Source organism: Adiantum capillus-veneris, chromosome 8 (genome assembly GCF_014529385.1).
Source record: "Adiantum capillus-veneris isolate H3 chromosome 8, ASM1452938v2, whole genome shotgun sequence".
In the NCBI taxonomy this organism is placed as follows: Eukaryota; Viridiplantae; Streptophyta; class Polypodiopsida; order Polypodiales; family Pteridaceae; genus Adiantum; species Adiantum capillus-veneris.
The window spans coordinates 151,112,614-151,125,079 of NC_140938.1; the positions used below are offsets into that span (position 1 = coordinate 151,112,614).

Below are 12,466 nucleotides of genomic sequence, written 5' to 3' on the forward strand. Positions count from 1 at the left end.
CCCCCCTTCTATGTACATCTTTATGAAGTTTTTTGCATTGCATAAGGTTAATCTCTCTCCCTCTCTCCCCATTTTTTTTCATTCTCTCCCTCTCTCTCTCTCTCTCTCTCTCATGTGTATCTTTATGCTTTTTTTTTTGAGGTTAAGGGATTTTAATAAATAAATAAATAAACAAATGAGTAAATTTAACAAAGTTACCTGGAACTTGTGTGTGCCTCGAAGCTGTGTGTGCCTGCACCTGCCACAAAAAATAATAAAACAGTTAGTATAATTAGTATAATAATCTATAGATATAATAAAAGCGTGAGGTGGTGGGGGCGTGCAGGAGATGCGGCAGGCAGCTCAAGTGACAGGCAGCAGCGGCATTTAGCTCGACACAGGCGGCGTTTAGCTCGACACAAGCGGTGGGTGGGGCAGAGCAGGAGGGCCCTCTGTCGGCAGCGCAAGGCATTGTTGTGGGCGCGGCAGTGAGTAGCGGCACCTTTCGTGGGTACAGCTGAGTCCGCAAGACATTGCTATGGGCGCGATAGTGAGCAGCAACACCTTCCGTAGGTACAGCTGAGTCCCTAAGGGCAGAGCAGGAGGGCCCGTGAAGCTGAGTCCCTAAGGGCAGAGCAGGACAGCCCGCGAAGCTGCAATGACACTGATGTGGGCGCGGCAGTGAGCAGCAGCCTCATTGGCGATGAAGGGCAGTACTTGCCGTGGGAACCCAGCTGGCAACCAGCTGCGTCGACGCCCTCTGTCGGTAGTGCAAGACTGTAGGCGGAGACCCTCTGTAGGCTAGTCCATGGTGACTGCTGTGGGCGCGGCAGTGAGAAGCAACAACAATGACGTGAAGGCAAGCGTGAGCAAGGCTGGCTACTCACAGCACATAGAGAGTATTACCTGCAAACTGAGTCTCGCTCTCTCTCTCTCTCTCTCTCTCTCTCTCTCTCTCTCTCTCTTTCTGTGTGTGTATCTGGGAGCACAAAATAAGCGAGCAAGGAGCTATATGAGTACGAAACATGAGCGAGCAAGGAGATGCAAGTAAATGAGCGTTCGAAGCCTTGTAGAGCCGCCACCAAGTTGCCTGGAAAAAATTCATTCCCTTTTTCTGGACTTAGCCTTCATTTCGCAGAAGTCGACACTTGGAAAGGAGAAGGCTGGCCGCCATATTATGTTAGTAGATGGGGCAGTGCCGCCTTAGTGGAAGAAGCGGAAGCACTGGTTTTTCCAAAAGGGAACTTTCAACTTGGAGCAAAACTGATTGCAACGCGTTCTAGCGGGGTGTTTACTATTGGCAGCCATCTCCCCTCTCTGTTGAGCAAGATGGCAGTGCCCTCAAAATCCCACCCTGCGGCGGCTTGCCCTCTCATCCATTGTCCGCCTGGCCTTGGCAAGCTAACCATGAGAGAGACACTCTTTGAGCACAAAGGACTTGCAGCTCATCCTCTACCTCTAGACGAGAGAGAGAGAGAGAGAGAGAGGGAGAGAATGTCATGGATGCTCGGGCCATCTCCCTTCCCCACTCGTTTTCATCTCGTCCTCTCTCTATGTCCCAGCCTTTGGAGTCGGATCCTGCATCACTACTTTCACCTCGACAACTACCCTCTCGTGAAAGGGATCTGGAGAGGTGACGTCTTATAGTCTGAGTGTCTCCTATCAATAGCCCCTTCCTTTCATGTTCTGTATCTTTTGCTCGCGTACCCTCGACGGTCCTCAACCTCTCTTCATTTTTCATACTCGCCCGAAGCAAAAATTTGCGCCTGGTTCTTGCATGATCGTGGCTCACCTGTGGACAAGATATGTGCACCTGAGCTGAGGTGTGCTCGGCTTCTTGCAGAGGACGCTATTGTCTTTCTTCTTCGCTCCCCTTTTTGAGCCTTGGTAAGTGAATAAATTTGTCGCTTTGTCAAATTTTCAGCACGGTGACTCGCACGTGCACGCGTTCGTGGATTTGTGATGTGAACGCTGTTTGAGGTGCTTTGGGGTTTGTGTTGTGCAGAACACTTCAGGTGGAGTGGAGCCTCGATGTCCAAGATGTAGTGTAGTCTATCGTGGCAAACACAGCAGTTGGCGATAAAGGTGTAGGGAATGGTTAAGGTGTGCTTATTGATTTAAGCATGTGTTTTCCTAACTTAGTTGACTTAATAAACAAATATGGTTGTATTAGCACCCCTAATCATGCCCTGCAAGACGCCCGCCAAGATTTTTATGGTCAGAGGGCAACCAAAGGTGGTTTGCTCATCCCAAAGGTATGCTCAAGATTCTGGGCCGATGGGGGAAGGGTTGGAGGTCAAGGCAGTAATTCAAGGTAAATGGAGGATGATGGAGCAGAGTCAGGTCATTGGGGCTTCAACCACGTCATGGGCAAGCCTCAAGGCCCAGATCATAGGCCTCGTCCATGCCATGGATTACGTTCGTCCCCCCCTCCCGTCAACCTTATGTTGCCATCTCGATGCTCATATGTGGTTGTAATCAAAATTGGGGTTTTTCTTCCTTTTTGTGTTCTCTCTCCATGTTTCTGCTTTGCGTTGCAGCCTGCGGTTTTGCTTTTGGCTCTCCTTGTGTGCCATCCCTGCAAGGCTAATGGTCTATCCATTTGATTTGTATTCGAGCCCATATACACAACCTACCCTCGTAGCAGCTACAAACTCCAAACCCTACACTTTTGTAAATCTGATGCAAATGGCGTCTTTGAGTCGTAGCCATGATAGCCAGTACTACTAATGAGATCACTTTGTAAAATGAATTGTGTGTTATAATATGCTCCTTGGGACGTTAAACATGCGGTACCTTGGGATTGTCTCATTTGAGGGCTTTTTTTTGGGTCTATGCCATATGGGTGGCTTCACACAGGTTAGAGATTGAGATCGGGAGACATACTGGTGTTCCGAGGGGGGAGCGAATCTGCAGAGCCTGCACAGAGGAGGTGGAGAGTGAGGAGCACTTTGTATGTAGATGCAGAGCATACACTGAGATCAGAGGCAGGTATGAGGCCCTATTTAGAGGACAGCCCACTCTCCGAGAGATCATGGAATCTCGAGATCAGAGACAGCTCGGACGTTTCTTACTAGAGATACAGAGCCATCGGGACACACTACTACAGCCACACACAGCTACACAGACAGAGGGGAGACAGTCGCAGCTCACAGACTTCTTTCAGAGGATTTCCGCCCCCCCCTCACCAGACACTCAGAGGGGAGTGACACTCCCACAGGCGGAGGTGAACCGAGCTAGACGACGACCACGAGTCACAGGCTACAGGGGCGCGAGCTCCCACCACCGACAGATCGAGGAGATCCGAGCCCGGGAGCGCCGTGCCACTGAGGAGCGAGTGGCTCAGATGAGGGCTGACCCGACAGCTTTCATCCGGGTAGCCTTGGCACCAGACCCACCCATGTACCACATCTTACACCCCCCCATTAGTACAGGATGGAGCCAGATAGCTTGATGCATTCTCATGATTGTACTACCTTGAGCATACAGACATGCATATACCCCTAGAGATAGAGCTCCATCCCTCCTCAGATACTCCACTACCTACTTTCAGCTCAGTTTTGTATCAATTTTGTTTCATTTGTCTTTCCGATAGACGGATGACATACACACAATGTACATTTGATTTGTCTCATAGGCCGATTTCGGCCTGACATAGACGTTAAAAATCTTTCTTTCTTTCTTTCTTTCTTTCTCTCTCTCATATGTTAATGTAATTTCTACTTGGGAGGAATATGATGGGTCACACTTCATACATTTCATGACCCGAGTCGCCCTAACTACGACACTATGTTCTTCCTCGAAAGGGGAATCTACACCCTTGCAAGCTAGAGTCTATTCTCCCTTCTCAATGATACTCTCTACATAATATCACTGTCTTTGTTCAAGATGGACAAGAGAACCATTGACTATTTAAATTACAGTCATTTTAAGCTGAGTGTTTGAGTACCATGCACCATTAGAGTGCTCAACTTTTGCTCAACTCAAAACATGCTTCCCTCACATTTTCGTCCACTACTTAATGCCTGCACATGTTTCTTTCCAAGCCATGATGTCTGTTCTCTGTTACAATTCACTTGATCGTGACCCTTGACATCAAGGATCATTTATCACCCCACATAGTACATCACATGTACCTATGGCTCCATAGGTCATATTTGACCTTAAGGACAATAAGAAAATACCTCTCTCTATATGTAAGTATGTGTGTGTTGGTCTCTCTTCTAAAAGCTCATATTGGATGTAAAATCAATGTGCATGCACTAAGGGTTGACTGAGAAAAGAGGAGCATTGATTGCTCTATGGCAAAAGATTGATGTCATACAATCAATCTTTAGATTGATGTTAGTAGGGGAAGGAATCTTTAAAGTATTACGAGCAGTTTTTAAGTCATACAAGTCTGATGCAGGCCTTGTGATTTTATCACTTGTTATCTTCCCTTAACGCTTGTTGTAGATCCGATGCTGGTGCACGAACCACCTCACTAGATGGCGAAGCTCGTCGGCTGCTCTGCAAACGTCGACCTTTTTTTTCCCCTTGACGTTTTGCTCGTCTCTTTTGGCCTCCTCAAGGCTCAACCTCTTGCTTCTCAGCCCCTTACTCGACCCCCCCCCCCCCCCCCCCCCCGCTCTTCTCCTCTCCCTTTTCTCTTCCTTCTTCCAACACCCCACTCTTATCCTCTCCTCTTCGGCCGTGCCTCCATCGCCAACACACGCCTCCCCTTTTTATCTCAGATAGTCGCCTTTTTTACTACACAGCTACTTTGGCAAAAGAAAAACGTCAATTCTTAATATAGCTTGATATTTGAATTTTTTAACTTTCAAACTTATAGCTCAAGCTGTCTTGGGTGGCCAACGGCCTTCAAATGTAAACTTATAGGTGAATTTGCATTGGAGAAAAACCTCTCATCAATTGAGCTAATGAGTGATACAAGGACTCATTTTCTTAATGAGATGATCCCACAAATAACCTACAAGTACTACCTCTCAATTCATAACAATACTCTCAGACAATCACACATAAGTGTACTTATATGCACACATGTATTTTTAGGGATTTTCTCAAAATGTATGCTGCTCTAGAGAGTCTTCAAGAAAGCTACTAGTATGTGCACTTAGTCACAAGTTTCGGGAACTCGATTTTGAGTCCGGACGAGTGAAGTGACGCATCATTAAAGACCTTTATTTCTAGTGACTAAGTTTCGGGAACTCGATTTTGAGTTCGGAAGAGCGAAGTGACGCATCATTAAAGACCTTTATTTCTAGGCTTAAGTCATTTTTTTTTTCAACATTTGGTCGAACAAAAGACTTTAAGGAGTATAAAAGACAACTTTAGCTTACACGATTAATTCTGTTACGATATATAAGTGGTAGTGATGTGTGTGAACACACTTAGGAATGTCGGGTCATTTTTCTCCCTCACTAGGAGTTTTGTCTCCGTGCATTGTATCACTCTAGGGCTATCTATCTTTCCATTGCACACTAAGCAATACTACTCTCTGTTGTGTGCCTTGAGCTTCCTTTCTATTCTCTAAGCTATGTGCGTTTTCTAGCAACCCTATTTCCAACAATTGGTATCAGAGCAAGTTGCGTTCTCCTGAGCTTAGTTGTCAGCACACACCTGCTCACTTTCTTTGTTCCTGTGAGCTTTGGTGAGCGTCAGTAGGTCGACAAACACTTCGGGAGAGCTCGTAGAGCATGGTTTGCTCAGATTGTCCATTCGGGCTCATTTCGGTCTCCATTTCCACTACTAGTAGTGTTGCATAGGCAATTTTGTCATTTTGTGTAGATTTTTAGTCAGTGCTGTTTTCTACATAACAGGTTCCTTATAGTTTTCTTCGGGTTGTGCTAGTATAGCATTAGTTCCGCTTCATTTCTCCTCTTTTTGGATAGTTTTCACATGAGGTGCAAGCATTCGCCATGGCTGACAACAACATATGTGTTCAAGATGTTTGCTGCTTGTAAGCCCACATTGGGTAATTATCCCCAACATGTTCTTGTGTCAAAGGGCATTTGGAATCTTGTGCATGTACGTCTTGGTTCTGTGGATACAAGCGATGTTGAGGATGTTGCAGGTTTTGGTGGCAGGATTGCTACTGCTAGAGCTGTTTTGCCTACGACTGAGCAGACTCGTTGGGATGTTAGAGATGCGTAGACACATGCATCGATTGCGTTATCTATGAAGCGCACTATTACTCCTCACATTTATTCAGCTAAATTTGCAAAACATACTTAGGATATTCTTGCTGGTCTTTATGCAAGTCGCAATGAGGCTAAAATTGCATTGCTGCGTAAAGAGATGGAGTCGAAGATGATGCATGAGGAAGATGAAATGGACACTTTTCTTGTTGGTATCAAGGACATTAATGAGCGACTTATTTCATGAGCGACTTATTTCTGCGGGCGAAGTCATTTCTGACAGCTCCCTTGTGCAGACCGTTCTTGATGCTTTGCTAGATTCTTACAAGACTTTTGCTAGTTGGAGACTTATGACCCAAGGAAATCTTGAAGTTGTCAAGTTTGATGCATTATGCACATTGCCATTGCAAGAGTCACTTAAAAAAAAAAATAGGGCTAAACAGTGTACAATTGAATAGACCTTTATTGCTGCTTAAAGAAAAAGCGGTAACAACAATATAGCCACTCCTCATTCTTCTTGTGCGAGTGAAAAGGCACCTATTCCTTATGCTAGCACTTCGTCTGGGAATTCTAGTGAAAAGGACAAAAAGAAGATGCGTTGCTATTATTGTAAAGCTAATGATCACTTAATCAAGTAGTGTCTGAGATTAAAGGCAAAAGAGGCTTGTTCCACTACAAATGTAGCTATTGTAGAATCTTCTGTGAAAGGAGATTGTGATGCTGATGTAGATGCAGAATGGGCTTTTAGTGCAAAGTGCACTTATGATCCTTCTGCTTACGTGTGGTACTTTTGGCAGTGGTGCTACAAAGTACATTCTCTCTCATTGTGACTTGTTTACCTCTCTCGAGGATGTCCCTCGTAAGAATTTAGTCACTTGTGCCAAAATGTCTCTTATCTGGTTAAGGGAGTTGGAAAGATTGTGCTGACTGCTGCAAATGGAAATTCTTTCACACTTGTCGATGCACTTAGTGTGGGCTGAATTTTGCAAATGCAGTTGTGGGTTCAAAGGCTGTTTCAGATGCAAAACATTGGTATACACGTTTTGGGCATCTGAATTTTGCTAGTTTGTTGCGTTTGCACAAATCTGATATGGTTGCTTCTTTGCCACCTCTTGAAGCACGTGTGAAGCATGTTTGTGAAGACTGTATTTTGGGTAAGATGCAGTGTTGGAAGTTTCCAAAGGATGGTTCAGTTAGGGCTAGATGCAGGTTGCAGTTTGTGCATAGTGATATTTGTGGGCCTATGCAAACTCCGTCCTTGGGCAATTACCGTTACTTCGTGATTTTCACTGATGATTACTCCAGGCATGCATAGATGTATCCGCTTAAAGCAAAATTCGAAGTGTTTATGTGCTTCAAGCAATTTGTGGCTATGGTTGAAAATGTCTCTAAATACTATGGACACCCTCCGTTCTGATCGAGGAGGGGAGTATATGTCTCATGAAACACCAATGTACAGTGCCGTATACACCTCAACAAGATGGTGTTGCTGAGAGGAAAAATAGGTCGCTTACGGAAATGGCATGATGTATGGTCAAGAGTCAAACTTTGCCACATTTGTTTTGGCTTGTGTGCTACTTATGTACTTAATAGATGTCGTACGAAAGCTTTGCAGTCTATGACTCCTTATATGAAACATGGCATGTTTGAAAGCAATTGATCACATGCGCATTTTTGGCTGTTTGGCTTTTGCTTTGGTGCCACAAACGCAGCGCAGAAAATTGGATGATAAGGCTGTCAAATGCATTTTTGTTGGTTACAGTACTGAAAGCAAATGTTACAGGCTGTGCATGCGCAAACAAAGCGTATCTTGGTTTCATAAGATGTTGTGTTTGTGGAAGATTCTGTTTAGCTTTTGCTGTCATGTACTAGAGACAATAATGTAAGCTCACATGACATTTATGACAGTTTGTTGCCTCTTTTTAGTGGTGGAAACTTCAATGTAAATTCCAATGAGACGAATGTACAGCGTATCGGGGTTTCAGAAAAATGCTACTGATCAGCCAATTTCTGATGCAGATGTACATGATGTACTTGATGTGCAAAGGCTTAGAATGAGCAAGCTAGAGGTATGCCAAAATGGTTGGTGCATACTTTGCGTGACAGTAAATTTGATGCACCTTTGTCTAGTCGTACTCGTTTAGGTTCTGGCATGTATCTTATGCATCAGATTGTTATGCTTTGGTTGTTTCTAGCTTATGTACTATAGAGGAACCTCTGTCTTTTGATGAAGCACAGAATTCAGAAACTTGGATGACTACCATGTAATCAGAATATGATGCTCTTATAGAAAATGACACATGGACTTTCTGTGATTTGCCTCTTGGCAAAAAGACCATTGGTACGAAGTGGGTTTACAAGTTGAAACGTAAGCCGGATGGTGAGATTGATCGCTATAAGGCTCGACTTGTTGCAAAAGGTTATGCACAACAGAAAAGCATAGATTATGAAGAGAGTATTGCTCCCACTTGTCGTATTACTACTGTGCGTTTTCTATGTGCATTGGTAGCTCATTTTGGATGGGATGTACATCAATCAGACATTATCACTGCCTTTTTCAATGGTGACATATTTGAGGAAGTTTATGTAACGCACCCTCGTGGTTTTGTCAGGAAAGGATAAGAGAATGAAGTGTGCAAATGTAAGAAAAGTTTGTATAGGTTGAAGCAATCTCCTCGTGCTTGGTATGAGAAAGCTGACACTCATTTGGTCAAATGAGGCTTTCGTAACAGTCCAACTGAAAGCACTATGTATTTAAAGCGTGAGGGTGATGTACTTCTCATTGTTGTTCTATGTGTGGATGATTTGCTCATCACTGGTCCAAATGAGACACATATTACTGAATTTAAGGCTGATTTGAATGCTACTCTCAAGATGAAAGATCTAGGGCTATTGCATCATTACTTGGGTATATAGTTGAAGCAGTGTGATGGTGGTATTTCCGTGTGTCAGACAAGTTACATATAGACATTGCTATGTAAGTTTGGACTTGAGGATTGCAAACCTATGGAAATAGATTTGAAATTGAGTCTTCATGATGCTGGTGATCCTGTTGATGTCACTCTTTATCAAACTGCTGTTGGATGCCTTATTTATGTATGCAATAGGAGGCGGGATATTCAGTTTGCAGTCTCACAGGTAAACAGATTTATGCATAGCTTAGGGTCTAAGCATTGACAGGCTGTTAAGCAGATCTTTCGCTACTTGAGTGGCACTTTCCATCTTCGGTTGTTTTATCCCAAGGGGGGATCATAGCCGCCAGATTTACATGCTTTTTTGGACTCAGATTGGGCTGATTGTTTTGACACGCAAGTGTCCACGGGTGGTTTTTATTTCATGCTCGGCAGTTCATGCGTATCATGGCTGAGCAAGAAGCAACCTACTGTGGTCACTTCCAGTTGTGAGGCTGAGTACAAGGCAATCTTCGCAGCTATGGTTGAGTGTGCATGGCTAAGATGCTGTTAGGTGCAGCGGAATGAATGTTTGCGCTTTGCTCAAGATGAGTGCTCCGAACTGTGCTCAAGGTTCCTTTTGTTCTTATGGAAGGTAGAGCCTTCCGTTCTTAATGAGAGAGTGCTATGATCACAAACAAAGTGAATGGACACTGTGCGTGCAAGTGTATGAGACTGAGAGATAGAGAGAGAAGAGAGATACGACACTAGAGACGTTGTAAAGCCCTCCTCCGAAGGCCCCACTCTCGTCGATGAGAGTGGTCTACTTATGATTGCACAAACTGGTACAAACTGAATGCATGTGACTGATGCAAGTCTAGGCTATGTCGGCGATGACAACGGGGACGACGAGACCGACCTAAGGGTTGAAATCTGCAATCTTTTATCCGCTGTCAAAAAACGCTATGGTCTGAAATCTGCGACAAGTCCAAAACTGATTTTGGGGCTGCTTTCTGATGATCTTTGTCGCTGAAAATCTGCAAGTCTTAGGGCTTTAAACTGAGGTTCTTAAGGGTTGAAACTGATGGTCTTTCCGGGCTGAATTTGCAGGTGCTTCAATGCTGAAAACGCCATGTTGAAAACTGTCAAAAACGCTAGGTGCTGGGTCTCCAAAAACGCTAGGTGTTGAAGCTTCTGGCGGTGAAGATCTGGGATCAAAACGCTAGGCTTGTGGTCTTGTTGTCGCCAAAATCTGCAAAGCAAATCGTTGGCTGATCTTGATGGGAAAACGCTAGGTCCTGCAATCTGCAAAACGCTAAGCCTTCTGATGGGTTCTGCTGAGAAGTTGCCTGTTGAGCAAGGTGCTCCTGCTGCCTCTTCTGCCAGAAAGTGCTAGCTCTAGTTTGCTTATATACAAACTTACTCAACTTGCCCTACCTACTTTCCAACAAAAGTCACTTAAAAATAATAAGTGAAAAATGTCAAAAATAGGGAAAATAGGTTAAATGCAGTGGAAAATTCCCCTAAAGGATTCTGATGGATTTTGATGGGAATGCTTATGATCATGCTGTGTGCAACCAGAGGATATGCATCTATACTAAGTGACTGGGCATGCACGGTCTACGAATAGACTCACAAAAGTGTCAGATCACTTCTGATCTAGACTGACTGGATTGAGTGAACCCTGATCATGCTGTAGATTGTCCACGGACACATAGGGTTGGATGTGTCACGTGACATCCCCTCCTTTTCAAAGTGAGGTACTGGTACCGAACTGTATGGCGTCGAGGGAGATCGCCAACTCAAGTTCAGGAAGCCCACGAGACAACCCTGAAGCTGCATAGTGATCCACTGAGCCCTGCCTGGCACAATAATCCCTCTGCCCACAATGGCCTGCTACAAAGAATCTGCAATAGTCATACATACCCCGCCCTGGATGCCTCTAGGTCCAAATGCAGCTTACCAAAAAGTCTCATATCGTCCATGCAAAAGCTGACCACAACGTCTAATGTGGCTCTCACACAAATGATACTCCTGTAGCATAAGAAGGTCAATCTCTCCTCCCACAAGGCATCGCTGAAGCTCTTGACGCAGTCGGCCCCTCTGACATTGAAACTGGGGCTCACCTAATCCTTGCACGTTCCATGAGACGATCCTCATGGGGAGCGAGAGAGAACTGATGCTTCCGCAGTAGCTAACCGTGCTATCCTCGAGGCTGGCTTGGATGGGGAGTAATCCGCATCCAAGCGTCCTCGAGACAGATGCGACTGCAAAGAGTGCCTAGCCTAAGCCCAAGTAGACCGAGCCATGCGTAAAGCAACCTCCTCTGTCTAGGAGTCCTCATGTATGTGTACATAGCATGGCGGGCATTGTCTGTCAATAAAAAAGTGGACCACAATGTGTCTACATCCTGCTGCGTCTGGAGGTGTCACAACAAACTTGGCCAATGGCCAAAGAGTCTGAAGCAAGTCTGTAACCCCTAGGTCTCCCATGTGGTGAGAGAACTCTAGGGCTTGTGTCTGCAGCCACTCCAACACTGAGTCTATGGTCCACTCAGCCTGGTCCCTGCCGCATAGGGGAAACGAGAAGCCAACCGCTGAGTCCAAGGCCTCTATCCCCCTAGCTGCAAGGAACAACACATGAACTCTGAAGCAGGCTGCCTCAAGGTTTGGTGAGGGGTCGCCGAGAAACCATGTAAAGTCGTAGGCAAAGAAATCCCAACGGCAAATGTCGAAACTCGTCAGACCACGAAGAACGGTTGCAAAGGGAGACGTCTGCACCTGAAGAGGGAGTCGCAAGAAAGGATGTGCCCCTCTCACTAATCGACTCGTGGCAAAGGCGTTGCCAAGAGATCGCCTAGCAGTCGAGGTAGGCCCTGCCCCCTGAGACGGCTGTGGGACTGGAGCGGGAGGAGGTGAGGGAGCGAGGGGGGGAGGGGGGGTGAGGGGGATCGACAAAGGTAGGAGGGTGAGATGGAGAGGCAGAGGGAGGAGGAGGAGGGGGAGGGGGGGAACATGGAGGGAGGAGCGGTTGTCGAGGGTGAGGCTGAGGTGGAGGTTGGAGCAGGGACCTCGTCCTGCTGAGGAGGATCGAATCTGTTTCCCGTGGGAACCCACTGCTGCTAGGCAAGAGCCCGAGGACCACTCTGAGTGCCACGCTGGTGCGGTGGCCCCTGCCGACGTCGACCATGAATATGCTGCCAGTTCTCCTCCGCTTGAGCCCCAGGCTCGGAGGGTGGCTATCTGCGTGCTTTGTGGCTCTGCCTGTTGCTGTTGGCCAACCCTTGAGGGTTGGGGCTGGGCCTGTGGTGTAGGTCGGGGTCTCCTCCGCGGACAGGCCTATGGCCCATCTGTCGACAAATGAAGCACCGATTTGGGAGGCCCGAATACTCCACGCTCTCTTTGAACCATCCCCCACTCACCCGACATCTGTTGACAAATGAAGCACTGATTTGGGAGG

The 12,466-nt window shown here is 46.0% G+C and overlaps 1 protein-coding gene across 2 annotated transcripts in view; it reads left to right on the forward strand.

The window, feature by feature from the left end:
• The first annotated feature begins 517 nt into the window (after window positions 1-517).
• The window catches only part of LOC147453165 (uncharacterized), a 65,508-nt gene continuing 53,559 nt past the window's right edge, over window positions 518-12,466 (forward strand). Inside the window, exons 1-4 of one of the 2 annotated variants that reach the window (XM_086518641.1) lie at window positions 518-548; window positions 662-758; window positions 1,823-1,866; window positions 1,985-2,478. In XM_086518641.1, the coding sequence (XP_086374767.1) occupies window positions 518-548; window positions 662-758; window positions 1,823-1,866; window positions 1,985-2,025 (213 nt within the window). In that variant the 3' untranslated portion in view covers window positions 2,026-2,478. Of the gene's footprint in view, window positions 549-661; window positions 759-1,178; window positions 1,867-1,984; window positions 2,479-12,466 lie in introns of those variants that run through there. The other variant, XR_015188948.1, reaches the window with a different exon arrangement.